Source organism: Babylonia areolata, chromosome 16, assembly GCF_041734735.1.
Source record: "Babylonia areolata isolate BAREFJ2019XMU chromosome 16, ASM4173473v1, whole genome shotgun sequence".
NCBI classification, from domain to species: Eukaryota; Metazoa; Mollusca; class Gastropoda; order Neogastropoda; family Buccinidae; genus Babylonia; species Babylonia areolata.
In genome coordinates this window covers 1,559,014-1,583,594 of record NC_134891.1, presented here as the reverse complement: position 1 = coordinate 1,583,594, position 24,581 = coordinate 1,559,014, and the positions used below count along the sequence as shown (strand labels likewise).

The following is a 24,581-nucleotide window of genomic DNA, read 5'->3' as shown; positions in this document are numbered from 1 at the left end:
TCTCTGTCTCTCTATCTCTCCCCTCTCTGTCGCTCTCTCTCCCCTCTCTGTCTCTCTCTCTCTCCCCTCTCTGTCTCTCTATCTCTCCCCTCTCTGTCGCTCTCTCTCCCCTCTCTGTCGCTCTCTCTCCCCTCTCTGTCTATCTCTCCCCTCTTTGTCGCTCTCTCTCCCCTCTCTGTCTCTCTATCTCTCCCCTCTTTGTCGCTCTCTCTCCCCTCTTTGTCGCTCTCTCTGTCTGTCTCTCCCTCCCACTCTCCTCTCTCTCAGAACTGTCCCCAAACCCCTTTCTCCTTGTCTCTCTCTGTCTCTCTGACTCTCTCTCTACCTCTCTTTTACAACTCTCCCCACCCCCCCTTCTCCCTGTCTCTCTGTCTCTCTGACTGTCTCTCTCTACCCCTCTTTTACAACTCTCCCCAAACCCCCTCTCCCTGTCTCTGTGTCTCTCTCCCCACTCTCTCTCTCTCTCCCCACTCTCTCTCTCCCTCTCCACTCTCTCTCTCCCCTCTCCCCACTCTCTCTCCTCTCTCCCCACTCTCTCACTCCCCACTCCCTCTCCACTCTCTCTCCCTCCCCACTCCCTCTCCACTCTCTCTCCCTCCCCACTCCCTCTCCACTCTCTCTCCACTCTCCCCACTCTCTCTCTCTCCCCACTCTCTCTCTCCCCCTCTCCACTCTCTCTCTCTCTCCACTCTCCCCACTCTCTCTCTCTCCCTCCCCACTCTCTCTCCCTCTCCACTCTCTCCCCACTCTCTCTCTCTCCCCACTCTCTCTCTCTCCCTCTCCACTCTCCCCACTCTCTCTCTCCACTCTCCCCACTCTCTCTCTCTCCCTCCCCACTCTCTCTCCCTCTCCCCACTCTCTCTCTCTCCCCACTCTCTCTCTCTCCCTCTCCACTCTCCCCACTCTCTCTCTCCCCACTCTCTCTCTCTCTCCATTCTCCCCACTCTCTCTCCCTCCCCACTCCCTCTCCACTCTCTCTCCACTAACCCCACTCTCTCTCCCTCCCCACTCTCTCTCCCACTCTCTCTCTCTCTCCACTCTCCCCACTCTCTCTCCCTCCCCACTCCCTCTCCACTCTCTCTCCACTCTCCCCACCCACTCTCTCTCCCTCCCCACTCTCTCTCCCTCCCCACTCTCTCTCTCTCCCCACTCTCTCTCCCTCTCCACTCTCTCTCTCTCTCCCCACTCTCTCTCCCTCCCCACTCCCTCTCCACTCTCTCTCCACTCTCCCCACTCTCTCTACTCTCTCTCCCTCCCCACTCTCTCTCCCTCCCCACTCTCTCTCCCTCTCCACTCTCTCTCTCTCTCCCCACTCTCTCTCCACTCTCCCCACTCTCTCTCCCTCCCCACTCTCTCTCCACTCTCCCCACTCTCTCTCCACTCTCCCCACTCTCTCTCCCTCCCCACTCTCTCTCCCTCTCCACTCTCTCCCCACTCTCTCTCCCCACTCTCTCTCTCTCCCTCTCCACTCTCCCCACTCTCTCTCCACTCTCCCCACTCTCTCTCTCTCCCTCCCCACTCTCTCTCCCTCTCCCCACTCTCTCTCTCTCCCCACTCTCTCTCTCTCCCTCTCCACTCTCCCCACTCTCTCTCTCCCCACTCTCTCTCTCTCTCCATTCTCCCCACTCTCTCTCCCTCCCCACTCCCTCTCCACTCTCTCTCCACTAACCCCACTCTCTCTCCCTCCCCACTCTCTCTCCCACTCTCTCTCTCTCTCCACTCTCCCCACTCTCTCTCCCTCCCCACTCCCTCTCCACTCTCTCTCCCTCCCCACTCTCTCTCCCTCCCCACTCTCTCTCTCTCCCCACTCTCTCTCCCTCTCCACTCTCTCTCTCTCTCCCCACTCTCTCTCCCTCCCCACTCCCTCTCCACTCTCTCTCCACTCTCCCCACTCTCTCTACTCTCTCTCCCTCCCCACTCTCTCTCCCTCCCCACTCTCTCTCCCTCTCCACTCTCTCTCTCTCTCCCCACTCTCTCTCCACTCTCCCCACTCTCTCTCCCTCCCCACTCTCTCTCCACTCTCCCCACTCTCTCTCCCTCCCCACTCTCTCTCCCTCTCCACTCTCTCTCCCTCCCCACTCTCTCTCCCTCTCCACTCTCTCTCCCTCCCCACTCTCTCTCCCTCCCACTCTCTCCCTCCCCACTCTCTCTCTCTCCCCACTCTCTCTCCACTCTCTCTCCCTCCCCACTCTCTCTCTCTCCCCACTCTCTCTCCCTCCCCACTCTCTCTCTCTCCCCACTCTCTCTCCACTCTCTCTCCCTCCCCACTCTCTCTCCCTCCCCTCTCTCTCTCTCTCCCCACTCTCTCTCCCTCCCCACTCTCTCTCCACTCTCCCCACTCTCTCTCTCCCTCTCCACTCTCCCCACTCTCTCTCTCCCTCTCCGCTCTCTCTCCACTCTCCCCACTCTCTCTCTCTCCCCACTCTCTCTCCCTCTCCACTCTCCCCACTCTCTCTCCCTCCCCACTCTCTCTCCCTCTCCACTCTCCCCACTCTCTCTCCCTCCCCACTCTCTCTCCCTCTCCACTCTCCCCACTCTCTCTCCCTCCCCACTCTCTCTCCCTCTCCACTCTCCCCACTCTCTCTCTCTCCCTCTCCACTCTCCCCACTCTCTCTCTCCCTCTCCACTCTCTCTCCACTCTCCCCACTCTCTCTCCCCACTCTCTCTCCCTCTCCACTCTCCCCACTCTCTCTCCCTCCCCACTCTCTCTCCCTCTCCACTCTCGCCACTTTCTCTCCCTCTCCACTCTCCCCACTCTCTCTCTCCCTCTCCACTCTCTCCACTCTCCCCACTCTCTCCACTCTCCCCACTCTCTCTCTCTCCCCACTCTCCCTCTCCACTCTCCCCACTCTCTCTCCCTTCCCACTCTCTCTCCCTCTCCACTCTCCCCACTCTCTCTCTCCCTCTCCACTCTCTCTCCCTCCCCACTCTCTCTCCCTCCACTCTCTCTCCCTCCCCACTCTCCCCACTCTCTCTCTCCCTCTCCACTCTCCCCACTCTCTCTCTCCCTCTCCACTCTCTCTCCCTCCCCACTCTCTCTCCCTCCCCACTCTCCCCACTCTCTCTCTCCCTCTCCACTCTCCCCACTCTCTCTCTCCCTCTCCACTCTCTCTCCCTCTCCACTCTCCCCACTCTCTCTCTCCCTCTCCACTCTCCCCACTCTCTCTCTCCCTCCCCACTCTCTCTCCCTCTCCACTCTCTCTCCCTTTCCACTCTCTCTCCCTCTCCACTCTCCCCACTCTCTCTCCCCACTCTCTCTCCCTCTCCTCACCAGCCCACACCAAAGAGAGAGTTTGACCAACACGTCTGACGCCTGCTTTCCCTCCTCAGGTACAGCACGGTGGTGGTGCCGCGCAGTCATGTGGTCATGCGAGAGGTCTTCTGGGAAAACAACGGCACCGTGGCCGGAGCCAACGAGATCACGGTGGAGAACGAAGCGCAGCTGTACATGTGGTCGCACGGACGCACGGAGAACCAGACCGAGGGGCGATACGCCCTGGTCAACATGAGCGTGAAGGCTGGGGGGCGAGCGGAGTTTCTGACGGCGGACTTTGGGCCGGTGGTGGAGCTGGTGGTGACGAGGGTGACGGTGAACGGGAGGGGTGTGGTCAGGACCAACCATCTGAGGCTGACCGCTGTCAACGTCACTGTCGATCTGTCTGGTGGGTTGCCCTTTGTGTGTGTGTGTGTGTGAAGAATGGAAAGGGGGTGAGTGTGGAGTGTTGTCTTGTGTCTCTCTCTCACACACACACACACACACACACACACACAACACACAACATACACAACACACACATACACAACACACACACACACACACACACACACACACACACACACACACACATTCATGCAATATCACAACCAGTGAAGAGACATTAATCTGAAAAAGAAACCATCACATACCTGCACATTGTGTTGGATTTATCATAGCATTCGAGGTCTAATCAGCAGAACATATACACTTTCAATAACACTAATGATAAAATCGGCTGCAGCAGTAGCAATCAGCAAATACCAGTTCGGCAACTGACAAATACTCCGTGAGAGTGTGGTAGGTGTGTTGTGATCATGTGCGTTTTACAAGGAAAAATACATTCTCCATGAGGGTGTGGTAGGTGTGTTGTCATCATGTGCGTTTTACAAGGAAAAATACATTCTCCATGAGGGTGTGGTAGGTGTATTGTGATCATGTGCGTTTTACAAGGAAAAATACATTCTCCATGGACGATGACCTGTCTTTTGTTCTCCTTCTGATGAGTGTTGAGTTTCATGTTGAGTCAGCGTCGATTCTCATGATGAATGAGTGTTGAGTTTCACTATGAAATGAGTGTTGAGCTTTACAGTAAATGAGTGTTTAGATTCATGATGAGTGAGTGTTGAGTTTCACGATGAGCAAACATTGAGCTTCATAATGAACAAGTGTTGACTTTGTCAGTGAACAAATGTTGAGTTTCACCATGAAGTGAGTGTTGAGTTTTACAATGAAAGAGTGTTGAGATTGATGATGAGCGAGTGTTGAGCTTCGCGAGGAACAAACGTTGAGTTTTATGATGAACAAGACTTAGTGCTGACTTTGACAATGATGGAGTGTTGACTTTCCCAGTGAATGGAATGATGAAAAAAAGCCACGTGGTGTTGCAGGGGACTTTGAGGCGGACGCCACAGGCTACGCCAGTGGCCAGGGTCCAGGTTCGGGTCTCCGACAGGACGGCCATCTTGGTGGGTCAGGGGCCGGCCATGGGGGTCGTGGAGGTCGCTCGACACACGGGTACTACACTGCCAAGGGCTACGACTCTGCATACGCACCGTCAGACATGGGCAGTGGTGGTGGGAATGGGGTGAGCAGCCGTGGAGGAAGAGGGGGAGGTAAGACTGTCCAGTTTTTGTGCTCCCTTTCAGTTTCTCAAGGAGGCGTCACTTTGTTCGGACAAATCCATATGCGCTGCATCACGTCTGCTAGGCAGATGCCTGACAGCAGCATAACCCAGCGCGCTTGTCAGGCCTTGAGTGCATGCATGTGTATTTGTACCTATCAGAGTGGATTTCTGCTACGGAATTTTGCCAGAGGACAACAGTTGTTGCTGCCTTGGTTTTATTTTCAGTGTGCCAAATGCATGCTGCACACAGGACCTCGGTTATCGTCTCATCCAAATGAATAGATGGTCAGTTTGATTTCCCCGTCAAACTTGGAGGAAAGGGTAAGAGTCAGAACTGAAACCTGACGGGCGCAATAGCTGAGTGGTTAAAGCGTTGGACTGTCAATCTGAGGGTCCCGGGTTTGAATCGTGGTGACGGCGGCTGGTGGGTAAAGGGTGGAGATTTTTACGATCTCCCAGGTCAACAGATGTGCAGACCTGCCAGTGCCTGAACCCCCTTCGTGTGTATATGCAAGCATGCAAGCAGAAGATCAAATACGCACGTTAAAGATCCTGTAATCCATGTCAGCGTTCTGTGGGTTATGGAAACAAGAACATACCCAGCATGCACACCCCCGAAAGTGGAGTATGGCTGCCTACATGGCGGGGTAAAAACGGTCATACACGTAAAAGCCCACTCGTGTGCATACGAGTGAACGCAGAAGAAGAAGAACTGAAACCACACCCGCATGGATGCTGTATTGGCAGATGAGCATCTTATCTATTTTGCCACTTTCCTCTTTTTGGTTTTTTTTGTGTGTGTGTGCTCACAGTGACACAGGTCACACACAGACACATCGCTGTTCCTTTCACTAGTATTCCTCTCATCACTTAGAGATTGGGGCACTCTGTGAGGAAAGAAGCTGTCTGCTGTAGTTGCATTTCTTGTGAAGAGAGAGAGAGAGAGAGGGGATGAGAGAGAGTGTGTGTGTGTGCGCGTGGTGTGTGTGCGTGGTGTGTGTGTGTGTGTGTGTGTGTGTGTGTGTGTGTCTGTGGGTAGATGTGCAATGTGGTTTGGCTGACTGAAATGGAGAGGCACGTAAATTTCAGTAATCTGTATATTTGTATATAGCTATTTCCATTTGGTGCCATTTCATTTATCTTTTTATTTTCTATTCATTTTATTTGTTTGTTGTTTTCTTCTTATGTTGGACATGTGCTGCTGCCAAAAAGAAAATCTCTGTACCAAAGTATAGAGAATAAAGTTTGTGTATTGTGTATTGTGTGTGTATTGTGGTGTTACCAGCATGACGGGGATGATGTCCAGACTGCCTTGTGACAGGAAGACAGTGACGAGGAAAAGAAGGGCTTGCCCTTAACCCATTCAATCCTGGGGGGTCTACAGCCTCTGCAGGCTTCCTTGCCGCTTGGATGCGGAAAAAAAAACAAAAAACCACCTGCAGAAAATATACTGCTTTTCCCTCCAGATTATACATGTGGACACATCAGGAAATATACTGCTTTTCCCTCGTGTGGACACATCAGGAAATATACTGCTTTTCCCTCCAGATTATACATGTGGACACATCAGGAAATACTGTAGAAGTTCCCTTTCTGTACAGGTTATGCAAGTGTAGTTCCATAAAAACCGTTTTCGTGAGATGAATTTTGACGCCAGAGCAATGTTCAGGCGCAGGGGCTGAATGAGTTAAAGGGTCAGAATGCATCCGGTGGCCTTGTCCGGCTGGTTACTTCTGGAAATGCACAGTTTTGTTCATAGCTTGAATGTTTTGTGAATTTTTAGGACAGTACATAATCTATGATGCTGTTCATGGTGTGTAAATCTCCTCTGTCCATATGACATTCACATAAACAATGGTCACACACCCGTTTTGAACTGATAGCAACGTACTGCTGGTGTTTGATGTGCAGGAATCATTCACATGAACGTTTCCGACATCCTTCGAGTGGAAGGTCGTCTCCATGCCAACGGGGAGGCGGGTCAAGGTCAGACAAGTGGGGGAGGAGCAGGGGGCAGCATCTGGATGAACGTCAAACACCTGGACGGAGAGGGCAGCATTGAGGTCACTGGGGGCAGAGGTCAGTGCGTCATGAATATAGTGAGTGTGATGAATATGATAAGTGTCATGAACATAATGAGATTTATGAACACAAGTTTCATGAAATGAGTTTCGTGAGTGATTACTTTTATGAATATGATGAGTGTGATGAACTCGAGTGTCACGAGCATGAGTGTCGTGAACATAATGAGTGCCACGAATATAAATAGAGATGTGAGTTAGTCACACGTCTTGAGCCCAGTCCCTGGTCTTGTACAGAGTGCATTGGTCAGGAGACAGACAGCGAGTGCACAGACCAGCAGATATTTGTATTTGTATTTCTTTTTATCACGACAGATTTCTCTGTGTGAAATTCGGGCTGCTCTCCTCAGGGAGAGTGCGTCGCTACACTACAGCCCCACCCATTTTTTTTGTATTTTTTCCTGCGTGTGGTTTTATTTGCTTTTCCTATCGAAGTGGATTTTTCTACAGAATTTTGCCAGGAACAATCCTTTTGTTGCCATGGGTTCTTTTACGTGCGCTAAGTGCATGCTGCACACGGGACCAGACCACCACTCAAAGTCTTGTGGAGGGAGAGAAAATATGGGCGGCTGAGCTGTGATTCGAACCAGTGCGCTCAGATTCTCTCGTTTCCTAGGTGGACGCATTACCTCTAGGCCAGTAATTGTCAAGTATTTTATTTTTTGAAATGTTTTTTTTACTGTGAGCTTGAAGTAGCAGGAACTGCAACAGCTGCTTGGCTTTCCTTGACTTGTCTCCCTTGTCTTTTACACACGATGTGTCACACTCACACACACTCAACACACGACAATCACATGCATACACACACAACACACAACACACAACACACACACACACACACACACACACACACACACACACACACACACACACACACACACACACACACACACACACACACACACACACACACACACATTTCCATTGCAAATACGAACCCTCCAGTTCTTGACAAAGATCAGCATCCCCTCACAAAGAAAAGCAGTTTACCAAATATGAAATTGTGTCCACATTTAGTCTCATTCTGTAAACACTTCTGTGTGCATGTGTATGGATCAGTTGTGTGTCTCATATGTGCATCAGTGTGTACTGTATAATAAGAGAGAACGAACGAACGAATGAACTGGAGTGTTGGCCTAGAGGTAATGCGTCCACCTAGGAAGCGAGAGAATCTGAGTGCGCTGGTTCAAATCACGGCTCAGCTGCTGATATTTTCTCCCCCTCCACAAGACCTTGAGTGGTGGTCTGGACGCTAGTCATTCGGATGAGACAATAAACCGAGGTCCCGTGTGCAGCATGCACTTAGCACACGTAAAAGAACCCTCAACAACAAAAGGGTTGTTCCTGGTAAAACTGTATTAAAATCCACTTAGATAGGAAAAAACAAATAAAACTGCACGCAGGAAAAAATGAAAAAAACATGGGTGGCGCTGTAGTATAGCGACGCTCTCTCCCTGAGTAGAGCAGCCCGAATTTCACACAGAGAAAAAATGGGTGGCGCTGTAGTATAGCGACGCTCTCTCCCTGAGTAGAGCAGCCCGAATTTCACACAGAGAAAAAATGGGTGGCGCTGTAGCATAGCGATGCTCTCTCCCTGAGTAGATCAGCCCGAATTTTAGATCAGCCCGAATTTCACACAGAGAAAAAATGGGTGGCGCTGTAGCATAGCGACGCTCTCTCCCTGAGTAGAGCAGCCCGAATTTCACACAGAAAAAATGGGTGGCGCTGTAGTATAGCGACGCTCTCTCCCTGAGTAGAGCAGCCCGAATTTCACACAGAGAAATCTGTCGTGATAAAAAGAAAAGAAAAGAAATAACAAAGACAAAGAAAGAACTGTTTTATTCAAATAAAGGCCAAAGCCCCTCACTGAAGGGGTGTGACATAAGTACAAATACTGGAATTACCACAGTTATATCATAAACATAATACATCAGCAAAAGAAAAGATTATGATGTCATAATATTCAGTCTTTTCAAGGATTTGTAAATATAAATAGTGAGTCCATAGAGAGTAGACTCATTTCTGGACAACAACACATTTAATCTTAAACTGCAAGGATTATTGTAATACCAATTAATTTCGATGTAAGGTCAAAAAGGGCAGGACACATTAACAAAAAATGGATCTCATCTTCTCTGTCTGTGTTACATAAACGACATCTCAGTTCACTCTCACCTTTGGACCTGTATCTCATTCGATGACATGCGATGTCAGAAATGCCAAATCTAAATTTAGTTAATGCACTTTTAATATACCGGTTCACTCTGAGTGCAAGGTATGACTCAAGTGGTCTCAAAAAGTCTGTAATAAGCAAACCTATCACTTGTACATATATGGTCATGCCTACAATAAGAGAGAGAATATCAGAGAGAGAAAGAAAGAAAGAAAAATTTCAGTTAGACAAAAAGACCCAGAATCAGGGTTCATAGCTCGTGAGAATGAAGTCAACAGCTTCTTTAGTAAATGAAGTCAACAGCTTCTTTAGTAAATGAAGTCAACAGTTTCTTTTGTAAATGAAGTCAACAGCCTCTTTAGTAGATATTTTCCATCTGTGTTTGAAAAAAAAAAAAAGAATTTTTTTCATCCCCCACCAGGCGCATCAACCAGAGGAGGAGGAGGGGGAGGAGGTCGCATTGCCCTGTATCACAGTGGAGACAACCACTTCTCAGGCCAGATGTTTGTCCACGGAGGTTACGGTTCCCAACACTACGGGGGCTCTGGCACCATCTACACCGAAGACCGCTCCAACACCAGCGACATTTACCGTAAACTGGTCGTCGACAACAACGGCTTCACCACCTCCGCCAGGATCCGCGCCACGGAAGAACTGGTCTTCCGCTTCCCTTCCGTGTCGTCGAGTTCGCTGCGGAGTTATTCCAACGTGTCCGTCACAACAAACGGAGGGGCGTGGAGCGACCGGTATACCCACTTCTATCTGAGCAGGATTTTTGACGGCAGTCTGGACAGACGGCACAGCTACATCAGCGGCAGTCAGATGGTCAGTGTGACCCTGACCTTTCCCTATCCGACCAGGGTCAGCCACCTTCACGTCTTCCCGTTGTGCAGGTGGGTGAATGCAATAGAGTAGAACAGAATAGAATCGAGTAGAATCAAATCGAATAGAATGGTTTTTATTTTCGTCAAACCATAATGTGTATGGGACACAAACAAATGATTAACTCTTTCCGGACGAAGGAATGGAATAGCGTTCTCCGAAAGTAAAATTCCATCATGCGCTGTACACGTGATTTTGTGATTAGCCAAGCAGAGTGTGCTATTCTGGGTCACTCCACAATCGAACAGTATGATTGGTCAGCCTGGGATGTGTGGCCCGTCTCGCACACACGCTGACAAAGTCACTGACCGGTCGTTCTGCTTGCGTGCCAGCCTGTTAGCAAAGTGGGCTCTTCTCAGAATGTTGTGAAGCGAACAAGGCAGTGACGGCAACATTTTAGGGTTGCCGAAGTACTTGAAATGCTACAAACTGAAGGGTCGGACATTGAAGAGGTGGATGATGATGAAAAAGAAAGCGAATTTAATGCAGAAAGCGAGCATGGGTATGGTGATTCGGGGTGAAAAATTGGCAGTATTTTCTACATATGGCAAAACTGTAAAAATAAGATGAGAAATTTGATTTCTTTTATATGTAATAGCTCAACATGTAATAAACCAGTTCTGAAAGTTTCATTTTCTTACACAGTATTTTGTATTTTTTGTAATTTTTTTCCAAACCCTTACAAATGGGCCGTCTGTGGGGAAAAGCAAGGGAGAAAACTTGTCGTCCCGAGTGAGTTAATGTCAATTTGGTACGGTATGCAAGGAAAGGAATTTCACCAGTCTTGGTTGGACATCACCTGCTAGCATCAACCAACCAGGAATATTACCTGTGTTCTGAGAATCTTGAATTATGGTGGTCACCTGGGCTTCAGGATGCGGAGTGAGACTTCCTTTGGTTGTGCCTGTGTAATGGGCATCTGTTTGCATTGCTGGACTTTTATGCAGAACTCAGTGTTATTAGGTTTCTGGAGTTTTTGTTGTTGTTTGGTTTTAATTCAGCAGTAAATAAATACAAAGACGTCGGCTTTATAAAGCTAATAACACAAAGGAGTATAATAGGTGGTCAGTGGCTATGATGATAATGATGAATAAGTTGATGGAGTATAATAGGTGGTCAGTGGCTATGATGATAATGATGAATAAGTTGCAGTTTCAAGGTGACATCAAAGCATGCAGACTAATCCATATATGCTGTGCATCTGCTTTATTTATTTATTTATTTTTAAATGGCCCAGTGCATGAATTTCAGCCTCAGACGTGTGAGACAATCAAGGCCCTCCATATTTCCACACCCCTCCAGTGTGCTGGTGGCAGTCTCCCCAACTTTTGGCAGGTCTGAGGTCTGTCTCCACTGCCATCAGATCGTCTTGGATGGTCTCTCTTTCTCCAGCCTGCAGGTGTCCAGTCCACAGCTTGGTGTGCAGTTCTTGATGGGTGGGGGGGGGAGCCTCAGTGCATGTCCCAGCCAGCGGAGACACTGTGTGCATAAGATGGTTAACCCTTTCACTGCCAAACTCGCATTTATGCAGCAGCTAGGTAGAGGACCCATGTCACTGAAGGGTGACCAGATCATGGGTCTGTTATCCATGAACCTACTGCTCTTCATGTTTGGTGGTGGGATAGGTCATTATTTCTACACATCACAGGGGGAATCCCCAGCTGTTATAAGACACCATATTTTCTGTGTTTATTGCACAAGGGAATTTTTCACTCTAAATTGAGTGGTGGTGAAAGGGTTAAACCCCTTGACTACCATGGAAAAAACAGCAGAAGGAGGTGTTTCAAGCCATCAATCCTGTTCCCTCCAGTTGATGTGGGGACATAACCAGAAATACTGTAGGAGTTAGTTCCCTTCCTTTGCAGGTTATGTGTATGTGGAAACATGACAATCGTTTTAGTGAGACAAATTATGACGCCAGAGCAATGCTCAGCGTCAGGGCTCAGTGAGTTAAGTTACCAAGATCCACAGCTGTAGATGAGTGTGGATAGAATAGTTATTTCAGTTATAGAATTTCACTATGAGTTTCTGGGAAAAATTCTCGTTGGTTATGCTGTGCGCATAATGACGGTGTTATTCATTTGTTGGCTGATTCAGCATGTGGTCTTGTGTGTGTTGTACAGTTCTGACAACGTGTGTGTGTGTGTGTGTTGTGTGGCGTGTGTGTGTGTGTGTGTGGTGTGTGTGTGTGTTGTGTGTGTTTGTTGTGTGTGTGTGTGTGTGTGGTGGGTGTGTGTGTGTGTTGTGTGTGTGTTGTGTGTGTGTGGCGTATATGTATGTGTGTGTGTGTGTGTGGTGTGTGTGTTTGTGTGTGTGTGGTGCGTTTGTGGGTGTGTGTGTGTGTGCGGTGTGTGTGTTTGTGTGTGTGTGTGTGTCTGTGTGTGTGTGTTTGTGTTTGTGTGAGTGTGATGTGTATGTGTGTGTGGGTGTGTGTGTGGTGTGTGTGTGTGTGTGTGTGTGTGTGTGGTGTGTGTGTGTGTGTGTGTGTGGTGTGTGTGTGGTGTGTGTGTGTGTGTTACAGTTCTGACGAAGTGTCCCTGTACCAAGTCCACAGCACCTCACAGGGCACACAGACACAGCACACCACTGGCTGGGTGGACACAGACGGCTGCATCACCCACACCCGCACTGACCAGTTTGCCCGGGTGGACATCCTCAGCTATGTGGACAAGGTCAGTGCCACCCCCCACCCTCCACCCCTGTAAGCACCCCGCTCAGCGACTGTCCTCCTGCTGAGCAAGGTTTGGTTTGTGCTGTGTGTGAAATCGGGGATGTGTCAGAAGACTTTGTCTAAAAAAAAAAAAAAAGAACAAAAGTGTTCACCATGAATCAAGCCAGTCATGTTCATAGTTATTGTGTATGCATTTTCCATTAACTCATGATGAAACGTTTATTTCGATAGGAAAAAGAAATAAAACTGCACACAGGAAAAAAAGACGAAAAAAAAAGGGTGGCGCTGTAGTGTAGCGATGCGCTCTCCCAGGGGAGAGTGGCCCAAATTTCACACAGAGAAATCTGTTGTGATAAAAAGAAATACAGATACAAATACAACTATAACTTTATAACCATAATTGATGATGATGATGATGATAAAAATGATAAAGATAATAATGAAAATAATGATAATAATGATAACAACAAAAATGACAACAAAAACTATTATCATTAGTGTTGTTGTTATTATTATCTTGATGATTATTATTACTATCATAACCATTATTATTACTTTAACAAAATATCCTTATTGTTATCATCACTATTATCATCATGATCCCCATCATGATGACCACAGGTGACGGTGCAGCTGAAGGCCAAGAGGGCGCGTACAGGCCTGTCAGAACTGGAGGTCCACCTGATGGATGACCCCGACACCTGGCATCAGACGTCCTTCACCACCGCCACTGGGTCCGCCGCCCTCATGCCTGGGGACCACTCCCTCATTCACCACCTGGATGAGGCAAGGGCCTCACCTGTATATGTATATTCACATCATCATCATCATCATGATCATCATCTGTGTGACTGCCTGGATGAGGCAAGGGCCTCACCTGTATATGTATTCACATCATCATCACCATCATCATCTGTGTGACCGCCTGGATGAGGCAAGGGCCTCACCTGTATATGTATTCACATCATCATCACCATCATCATCTTCATCATCATCATCTGTGTCACCACCTGGACGAGGCAAGGGCCTCACCTGTATATGTATATTCACATCATCATCATCATCATCTGTGTGATTGCCTGGATGAGGCAAGGGGATCACCTGTATATGTATATTCACATCATCATCATCATCATCATCATCATCTGTGTCACCTGGATGAGGCAAGGGCCTCACCTGTATATCACCTGTATATCACCTATATATGTACATTCACATCATCATCATCATCATCACCACCTGTGTCACCACCTGGATGAGGTAAGGACGTCACCTGTATATGTATTGACATCATCATCATCATTGCCTGTGTCACACCACCTGGTTGAAAAAAGGACCTCACCTGTATAAGTATTCACATCATCATCATCATCACCACCATCATCATCATCACCATCATCACCATCATCATCATCATCACCTGTGTCACACCAGGTGGATGAGATAAGGACCTCACCTGTGTAAGTATTCACATCCTCCTCCTCCTCTTCTACTGTGTTCCACCACCTGGAGGAGAAAGGGACCTCATCTGTGTCGCACCACCTGTGTGTGTGTGTGTTTGTGTGTGTATGTGTGCTTGTGTGTGTGTGTGCATGCGTGTGTGTGTGTGTGTGTGCGTGTGTGTGTGTGTGTGTGCATGTGTGTGTGTGTGCATGTGCGTGTGTGTGTGCATGTGTGTGTGTGTGTGCATGTGTGTCTGTGTGCGTGTGTGTGTGTGTATGTGTGTGTGTATGTGTGTGCATGTGTGTGTGCGTGTGTGTGTCTGTGTGTGTGCGTGTGTGTGTGTGATCAATACACACCTGCCCCTGCCCCACAGGTGGTGATACAAGGCGGGGCAGTGCTGGACGTGGCCGGACACAACGTCGCCATGACGACAGTGACAGTGACGGGCGACAACAGCGGCCACATCCGTCTCCATGGCAGCCAGTCCCTGACAGTGGCGGCAGAGAAACTGGCCATGCCTGCCGGCGTCAACTCTTGGGCGTCGTCCATGGTGACTCTTCCCCAGAACTGGGACTGCCGAAATATCGACTTCTACCTGAGGGGTTAGATAGACTCCCTCTGGCTCTGTCTCTGTCTCTGTCTCTGTCTCTGTGTCTGTGTCTGTGTGTCTCTCCCTCTCTCTCTGTCTCTCTCTCTCTGTCTTGTCTCTCTCTCTCTGTGTCTTGTCTCTCTCTCTCTATCTCTCTCTGTGTCTTCTCTCTCTCTCACTCTCTCTCTCTGTGTCTCTCTGTGTCTTGTCTCTCTATATTCTCTCTCTCTGTGTCTTCTCTCTCTCTCACTCTCTCTCTGTCTGTGTCTCTCTGTGTCTTGTCTCTCTATATTCTCTCTCTCTCTCTCTCTCTCTCTGTCTTGTCTCTCTCTCTGTGTCTCTCTGTCTTGTCTCTCTCTCTCTCTCTCTGTGTCTTGTCTCTCTCTCTGTGTCTTCTCTCTCTCTCTCTCTCTCTCTCTGTGTTGTTTTTCAGGTTGAATGAGGCATGCTTTACATTGAATGGTGACAAGGTGGCAGAATGGTTAAGATGCTTACCTGCCAATGCAGTGTCTGTGAGGGTCTGGGTTCGAAGCCTGCTCTCACTCTTTATCCACCCCCGGCCTCACATCTCTTGTTCACCTCCGTCCTTTTCCATCCCCACTTCAGCAATCATATCCACCCTCCCACCTTGTACCTATTTCTTGATTGTCATTCTCTTCGGATGATTTTTTTTCTTCAGGAACTGATCCTTTGACCCCCCCCCCCCCTTCCTCTCTTACCCCCTTCCCACTGTCCTAGGTATAGACGTTCCTCTCTCCCTTTCCATCACCATTCTCAGTCCACTTTTTTTCTTCCAGCAGTTTTTTTGTGTGTGTGCCTGACACGTGCAGACTGTGTGTGTGTGTGTGTGTGTGTGTGTGTGTGTGTGTGTGTGTGTGTGCATACAAGTGCACATGGGTGAATATTTGCAAATCAAAATGAGTCTGTGTAATGATAATTAGACAGAAATGGGAGATTGTAAAAAAATAAAAAAGAAAAAGAAAAAAAGAAAGAAAAAAAAGAAGACTTGTGTGTGACCACATATCTGTTTTGTTCTTCTGTGCCACACTTCTCCTCTCACTGTCTCTGAAGACAGCGGTGCCTTATGATGGATGGAGTCTCCCGTCGGTGTGACGGATGAGTAGGCAGGCAGGCTTATCTGTCGGTGTGTGTCCTCATATGGGAGAAGATTCTGGATGTGCAGCACTTCCCACAGGTGTTGCAACGGAAAACGTCTCCAGAAGTTGAGCCCTGCTTCCTTCGCTCACGCTTCTCCTTAATGGCCAGCGTTCCCTTGTTTTCAAACGTCTTGATGCCACTAGAGCACAGCATCCTCCAGCGAGGACAGCGGTGCCTTATACCGTTTGCTGACTTGTTCTGATTTACGTTATTTACCTCTGCATGTACATGTGTCTGCACTTGCTTTCTTTTGGTTTTTCTTTTTAGTTTTAGTCCTGCAGGTTGTTTGATGTGATATTGATGTATATGTGTGTGTGTTTGTGTGCGTGTGTGTGTGTGTGTGTATCTGTGCACGTGCGCGCGCACATGTGTGTGCGTGTCTCTGCGTATGTGTGTGTGTGTGTGTGTGTGTGTGTGTGCGTGTGTGTGTGTGTGTGCGTGTGTCTCTGTGTGTGTGCGTGCGCGTGCGTGTGTGTGTGTTGCAGGGAGGTTTGCGGAGATGAGGAACGTGACGGTTGGGGCCAGGTGTAGCTGGACGTCGCTGCACCTGCCCGCGTCCTCCCACCTCATCCAGCACCTGGACGTCAAGACCTTTGGCTCCGTCCGTGTTCTGTCACCTCATGTGGCTATGACGACGCTGAACGGATCCACCCTCACAGTTCGCAGCGGAGCCACTGTCAGTGCTTTTCCGTCTGTCTGTCTTGTCTTTCCGTCTGTCTGTCCTGTCTTTCCTTCTGTCTGTCTTGTCTTTCCGTCTGTCTTGTCTTTCCGTCTGTCTTGTCTTTCCGTCTGTCATTCTGTCTTTCCTTCTGTCTGTCCTTCTGTCTGTCTTGTCTTTCCTTCTGTCTGTCCTGTCTTTCCTTCTGTCTGTCCTGTCTTCTGTCTGTCTTGTCTTTCCGTCTGTCTTGTCTTTCCGTCTGTCATTCTGTCTTTCCTTCTGTCTGTCCTTCTGTCTGTCTTGTCTTTCCTTCTGTCTGTCTTGTCTTTCCTTCTGTCTTTCCATCTATCTTGTCTTTCTTTCTGTCATTCTGTCTTTCCTTCTGTCTGTCCTTCTGTCTGTCTTGTCTGTCCTTCTGTCTGTCTTGTCTTTCCTTCCTGTCTTTCCTTCTGTCTGTCTTGTCTTTCCTTCTGTCTGTCCTTCTGTCTGTCCTTCTGTCTGTCTTGTCTTTCCTTCTGTCTGTCTTGTCTTTCCTTCTGTCTGTCCTTCTGTCTGTCTTGTCTTTCCTTCTGTATGTCTTGTCTGTCCTTCTGTCTGTCTTGTCTGTCCTTCTGTCTGTCTTGTCTTTCCTTCCTGTCTTTCCTTCTGTCTGTCTTGTCTGTCCTTCTGTCTGTCTTGTCTTTCCTTCCTGTCTTTCCTTCTGTCTGTCTTGTCTTTCCTTCTGTATGTCTTGTCTTTCCTTCTGTCTGTCCTTCTGTCTGTCTTGTCTTTCCTTCCTGTCTTTCCTTCTGTCTGTCTTGTCTTTCCTTCTGTATGTCTTGTCTTTCCTTCTGTCCTGTCTTTCTGTCTGTCTTGTCTTTCTGTCTGTCTTGTCTTTCTGTCTGTCCTTCTGTCTGTCCTGTCTTTCCGTCTGTCTTGTCTTTCCGTCTGTCCTTCTGTCTGTCCTGTCTTTCCGTTTGTCTTGTCTTTCTGTCTGTCCTGTCTTTCCATCTGTCTGTCCTGTCTTTCCGTCTGTCTTGTCATTCCGTCTGTCTGTCTGGTCTTTCTGTCTTTTTCCTGTCTTACAGTTCTCTCGTTTCTTTCCCTTTCTCCCTGTCTTTTCATTTCTTTCTGCCTTTCAGTTCTTTCTTTCTTGTTCAATTTCTTTTCTTTTCTGTCTTTCCTTCTTTCTGTCTTTCCTTCATCGTGTCTCCCTCTTTCCTTCTGTAGGTGCCTGGAACATGATGAGAGGAAAAAAATGTGAGGCAGTCAAACGTTACAGCAGTGTGTTGTGATAAACTTGTAGGTAAAGGATTCCATGGTTTTGCCCCTTTGATGTCTTCAGTATAAATTGTGAGACAAACGTTATAGCAGTGTGTTGTGATAAACTTGTAGGTAATGGATTCCATGATTTTTGCCCCATTGATGGCTTCAATATAAATTGTGAGGCAGTCAAAGGTTACAGCAGTGTGTTGTGATAAACTTGTAGGTGTGTGTGTTATGATTGTGTGTGTGTGTGTGTGTTATGATTGTGTGTGTGTGTGTGTGTGTGTGTGTGTGCAGCTGTTTGGCAACGACCTGTACCTGAAGTACACCAACATCACTGTGGAACCTCAGGCTTCACTCACCTCTGACGGGGGAGCACCAGACGCTTACCTGACCACAGGTACTTGATGAAACGATGCAGTCTGTTGACAGGTTAAGGTTACCTGACCACAGGTACATGATGAAACAGTCTGTTGACAGGTTAAGGTTACCTGACCACAGGTACATGATGAAACAGTCTGTTGACAGGTTAAGGTTACCTGACCACAGGTACATGATGAAACGATACAGTCTGTTGACAGGTTAAGGTTACCTGAACACAGGTACATGATGAAACGATGCAGTCTGTTGACAGGTTAAGGTTACCTGACCACAGGTACATGATGAAACGATGCAGTCTGTTGACAGGTTAAGGTTACCTGAACACAGGTACATGATGAAACAGTCTGTTGACAGGTTAAGGTTACCTGAACACAGGTACATGATGAAACAGTCTGTTGACAGGTTAAGGTTACCTGAACACAGGTACATGATGAAACAGTCTGTTGACAGGTTAAGGTTACCTGACCACAGGTACATGATGAAACAGTCTGTTGACAGGTTAAGGTTACCTGAACACAGGTACATGATGAAACGATACAGTCTGTTGACAGGTTAAGGTTACCTGACCACAGGTACATGATGAAATGATGCAGTCTGTTGACAGGTTAAGGTTACCTGAACACAGGTACATGATGAAACGATACAGTCTGTTGACAGGTTAAGGTTACCTGAACACAGGTACATGATGAAACGATACAGTCTGTTGACAGGTTAAGGTTACCTGAACACAGGTACATGATGAAACAGTCTGTTGACAGGTTAAGGTTACCTGACCACAGGTACATGATGAAACGATGCAGTCTGTTGACAGGTTAAGGTTACCTGAACACAGGTACATGATGAAACAGTCTGTTGACAGGTTAAGGTTACCTGAACACAGGTACATGATGAAACAGTCTGTTGACAGGTTAAGGTTACCTGACCACAGGTACATGATTAAACGATACAGTCTGTTGACAGGTTAAGGTTACCTGAACACAGGTACATGATGAAACAGTCTGTTGACAGGTTAAGGTTACCTGACCACAGGTACATGATGAAATGATACAGTCTGTTGACAGGTTAAGGTTACCTGACCACAGGTACATGATGAAACAGTCTGTTGACAGGTTAAGGTTACCTGAACACAGGTACATGATGAAATGATACAGTCTGTTGACAGGTTAAGGTTAAAAGACCCACAGCCTGTTATGGTCTTGAGGGCAGTGAATTCATGTCCACTGTGTCTAGGGTTGGGCGCAGGACTGAGGGGCCCAGGCCTCTCCTTCCATTGTTTTAACTCACTCAGTACGGCCAGTCCTCTCTTCTCCTCTACACAGACCCCTCGCATGTCCAGTGGGTGTCTGAATGACCCAACCTTTAGCTTCCGTCGTCAGAATTGTGGTATTCTTTGTCAACATTCACCTCTTCAGTATAAGAGCCTTCCTCTTGCAATATTTTGATGATGGTAATTGGGGTGAAACGCTGTTAACATCGTCTCTTTCGCCGTTCGTATGGAGAGAGTTAACCTTCCCCGACCCAAGTCAAACGACACAGACCCAGTGAAGTACATGACAGTTCTTAACTGACACAGACACAGCAAAAGCATGTGAAAGTTTTTCACCGATAGATAAATTGCATATTAGTTCTTGAAATGACGCTGACAAAGCCAAACTACGTCATACTTTTTGTATTGTATCATTTTATTGTGGCACCAGATTTCACTGTGCGGCTCCAGTGAGGATACTGGAAGCTTTTTCAGTACAAATAGTATCCCCACGTTCTGTAAATTCTGTGCCAAAAACTTCCCCTTTTATGTCGATCTCTTTGTTTCTAACAGAAATGTCGATTTCTAATTAATAATAACAGTCATCATTATGATAGAAATGATAATAATCCAAATAATAATAATAATAATATCATTTATTTTCAGTCTAATATCATCATCTTAGATGAACAGACTATAAATAAATAAACGATAAACGAACGATCTTCATTTCTGGAGTATGGCTGCCTACATGGTGGGGGTAAATAAACAGAAACGGTCATACATGTAAAATGTTAAATGTTACATGTTTGTCTGAGTGTGTATGTGTGCGTACCTGAAATATGATTGGACGAGACAGGAATGATGAGCGCCCAATGGCAGCCATCAGTCGGCTCTACCCAGGTAGGCAGCCTGTTGTGTAAATGACCCCGTGTTTGTAAAGCGCTTAGAGCTTGGTCTCCGACCGAGGATAGGCGCTATATAAGTATCCATATCAATAAATCAATCAATCAATCAGTGTGCAAGGTTTGTGTGTAAAAAGGTGACCATGCTTGTGCCTAATGTTCTTTTCCAGCTGGTTTCTTTCTTCCTGTTTTGTTCACGTTCTGCAGGGAGCAGGGTGGCAGAATGGTAAAGACGCTTGTCTGCCAATACAGCGTCTGTGGGGGTATGGGTTCTTCTTCTTCTGCGTTCACTCGTATGTACACGAGTGGGCTTTTGTATGACCGTTTTTTTACCCCGCCATGTAGGCAGCCATACTCCGTTTTCGGGGGTGTGCATGCTGGGTATGTTCTTGTTTCCATAACCCACCGAACGCTGACATGGATTACAGGATCTTTAACGTGTGTATTTGATCTTCTGCTTGCATATACACACGAAGGGGGTTCAGGCACTGGCAGGTCTGCGCGTATGTTGACCTGGGAGATCGTAAAAATCTCCACCCTTTACCCACCAGGCGCCGTCACCGTGATTTGAACCCGGGACCTTCAGATTGACAGTCCAACGCTTTAACCATTCGGCTATTGCGCCCGTCAGAGTATGGGTTCAAATCCCTGCTCTCGCCCTTTCTCCCAAGTATGACTGGAAAATCAGACGGACTGTCTTGTCATAAGGATGAGATGATTAACTGAGGGTCGTGTATGTAGCACGCACTTTGCACATTGAAAAAGAATCCATGGCAACAAAAGTGTAGTCCTCTGGCGAAATTATGGAGGAGAAATCCTCTCTGGTCGGTACGCAGATATATCTGTACATGTGCTGAAGGCCTGACCAGCTCGTTGGGGTATGCTGCTGTCAGGCATCTGCTGAGTAGATGTGATGTAGAATATATGGATTTGTCTAAACACAGTGACGCCTCCGTGAGAAACTGAAACTCACGTCCTACAGTATCGATATTCACAGATACCTCGCCCTTCATGCATGCACATTGTACTCTTCATTTGGTCACTTGAAAACACACACACACACACACACATGTACAAACCAATAATTATGTATACCTAACAGGACAAGGTCAAGGATACTCCAGCACCTCCGGCAGTTCAGGCGGTGGCCACGGAGGGTCAGGAGGTCAGGGTCAAGGTCAGACACGGGTGGGTCGTGCGTACGATTCCTTCCTGTACCCGTCTGTCTACGGCAGCAGCGGCGGTCACTCTGTCTTCCCGCACGCCGGGGGGAGGGGAGGGGGAAAGCTGTACCTGGATGTCGACGGCTTCCTCACTGTCGACGGAACCATCAGTGCCAGTGGAGGGCCCTGGCAGTCACCTCGCTCCGGCGGGGGTTCAGGGGGCAGCATCGTGGTTCACACCCACGTGATGGATGGGGACGGGTCCATTCTTGTCAGCGGGGGTGACGGCTATCAGCTGGGGACGTACCATGGAGGAGGGGGTGCAGGTGGTCGGCTGGGTGTTTACTACGTCCAGAATTACTTTGTCGGTGAGTGTGTGTGGGTGGGTGTCGGTCTGTTTGTAGGTTTGTGTGGTGGTGGGTGTGAATGTGTGTGTGTGTGTGTGTGTATGAGTGTGTGTGACTGTGTGTGTCTGGAACTGATGATTCTGTACTTTATTTGGGTGTACTTTTTATGACGCAGTGAGTGTGAGTTGCCATGTGGTGAAGGTGAAATCAGACAGTTTATTTCAGTCGGGAACTGTTCATTCTCTGGAAGGCATTGCTGCCATTGGCATGACATGGGTTTTGGTGTTTGAATGCAGTTGTTGTTGAATGTTATTTTGCATAGTTCTTGTTGAGAAGCGTGTTGGGGCATGGCACTGGTCAGGCATCTGTCTGGCTGATTTTTCGTGCAGCGTATGTAGATTTGTCTGAATGTCGTGACATCTTGAGAAAACTGAAAATCATGTTCAGATTTAACAGGATTATGCGTAAATGGTGTGGTTGTTTTTGGTGTTTGTGACTTTTCAGTTTAGGTATGGCTTTTTGCCGTTAACCAGACTGTGACCAGTGAGAACAGAAACACTGGTCTTTCATGTGCTTCTGTTTGTAAATCCTCCCAGGGACCTGTATTGGCATGGGAGGAAAAGGAGGACCCAGAACTAAAATGCTGGTTTTTCACGTTCTGCCGTTTGTAAATCCTCCCAGGGACCTATATTGGCATGGGAGGAAAAGGAGGACATAGAACTAAAATGCTGGTTTTTCACGTGATTCTGTTTCAAATCCTCCCAGGGACCTATATTGGCATGGGAGGAAAGAGAGGACATAGAACTAAAATGCTGGTTTTTCACGTGATTCTGTTTCAAATCCTCCCAGGGACCTATATTGGCATGGGAGGAAAGAGGACCCAGAACTAAAATGCAGGTCTTTCACGTGATTCTGTTTCAAATCCTCCCAGGGACCTATATTGGCATGGGAGGAAAAGGAGGACATAGAACTAAAATGCAGGTCTTTCACGTGATTCTGTTTCAAATCCTCCCAGGGACCTACATTGGCATGGGAGGAAAAGGAGGACATAGAACTAAAATGCAGGTCTTTCACGTGATTCTGTTTCAAATCCTCCCAGGGACCTATATTGGCATGGGAGGAAAAGGAGGACCGCAGGCAGAGAATGGAGGAGCAGGCACGGTGTACCTTCACAAAATCCCTCCCCCCACCCCTGACCATCCCTACGGACAATACGCCATCAACCGCACCATCTTCGTTGACGCTCTGGGTCGCAGACCTCGGTCCAAGTCCGCCGACATCACCCCAGGATATGCTGACACCTCGCGTGGTGAGGCTGTTTTGGGGACGGTGGTGGTGGTGGTGGTCTGTCTCTCCCGTCTTTCTGCGTCTGTCTTTATATTGAAACTCCTGGAGACATTTCTGAAAATGTCGGTAAGAAACAGAAGTAAGTGTGTGGGTCAGTGGGGGAGACAAGGGAGCACATATGTGTGTGTGTGTGCATGCATATTCATGCCTTTGATGCATAATCATGTATTTCATGCATATTCACACAGTACACACAATACACAAACTTTATTGTCTATACTTTGGTACAGAGATTTTCTTTTTGGCAGCAGCACATGTCCAACAAGAAGAAAACAACAAACAAATAAAATGAATAGAAAATAAAAAGATAAATGAAATGGCACCAAATGGAAATAGATATATATAAATATACAGATTACTGAAATTTACGTGCCTCTCCATTTCAGTCAGCCAAGCCGCATTGTACATCTTCCCACAACACACACACACACACACACACACACACACACACACCACGCACACACACACACACCAAGCGCACACACACCACGCACACACACACACACACACACACACACACACATTCTCTCTCTTCCTCCCTCTCTCTGTCTCTCTCTTCACAAAGTATGCAACTACAAAGATCATAGTTCATTTAAAAATCAAATATCACCAGAGTAAGACAAGAATTAAACCATGCATATTCATGTATTTCATGCATATTCATGTCTGTACAAGTGCGTGTGCCTGACCCTGTACGTAAATACTGTGCAGCGTATGAAAATGACTGCTCCACAAAGTGAGGGTGGCATGTACACCCTTGTACCCATCATTGTTTTTAAATGAACTTTTTTTATTTGATTTTTTTAATATCAAAACAGAAATAATGACATACAATCCCAAAAAGCTAAACAACACTATTTCCTAATATTAAATATGTCATTTCATATTAGTACAGACCCACACAGATACATACATATAATATATATATATATATATATATATATAGAGAGAGAGAGAGAGAGAGAGAGACATTGATACCTACTTGTCTATGTATGCACATACACATTACAAGTGTACGCACACACATTATTACAAGCGTATAAACTTATAACCATATACACATAATTACAAGCATATAAACTTGTAGTAGACAGGCACACAAACATATCGGCACCTGTATGCACATATTTTTCTTCACTAATGTTTGCATGTAATGTATTGTATTTCTCTTTTTATCACAACAGATTTCTCTGTGTGAAATTTGGGCTGCTCTCCCCAGGGAGAGCGCATCGCTTTTCTACAGCGCCATCCATTTTTACATATTTTTTCCTGCGTGCAGTTTTATTTGTTTTTCCTATCGAAGTGGATTTTTCTACAGAATTTTGCCAGGAACAACCCTTTTGTTGCCGTGGGTTCTTTTACGTGTGCTAAGTGCATGCTGCACACAGGACCTTGGTTTATCGTCTCATCCG

At 47.3% G+C, this 24,581-nt stretch overlaps 1 protein-coding gene across 1 annotated transcript in view; it reads left to right on the top strand.

Annotated features, from left to right (window-relative positions):
- Positions 1-24,581, top strand: part of LOC143291065 (uncharacterized) — a 265,716-nt gene that overhangs the window by 46,577 nt on the left and 194,558 nt on the right. Inside the window, 11 exon segments of the mRNA XM_076600654.1 lie at positions 3,331-3,662; positions 4,645-4,869; positions 6,792-6,959; positions 9,556-10,027; positions 12,538-12,688; positions 13,309-13,473; positions 14,504-14,732; positions 16,363-16,553; positions 18,078-18,180; positions 21,415-21,843; positions 22,922-23,131. Of these exon segments, the coding sequence (XP_076456769.1) occupies positions 3,331-3,662; positions 4,645-4,869; positions 6,792-6,959; positions 9,556-10,027; positions 12,538-12,688; positions 13,309-13,473; positions 14,504-14,732; positions 16,363-16,553; positions 18,078-18,180; positions 21,415-21,843; positions 22,922-23,131 (2,675 nt within the window).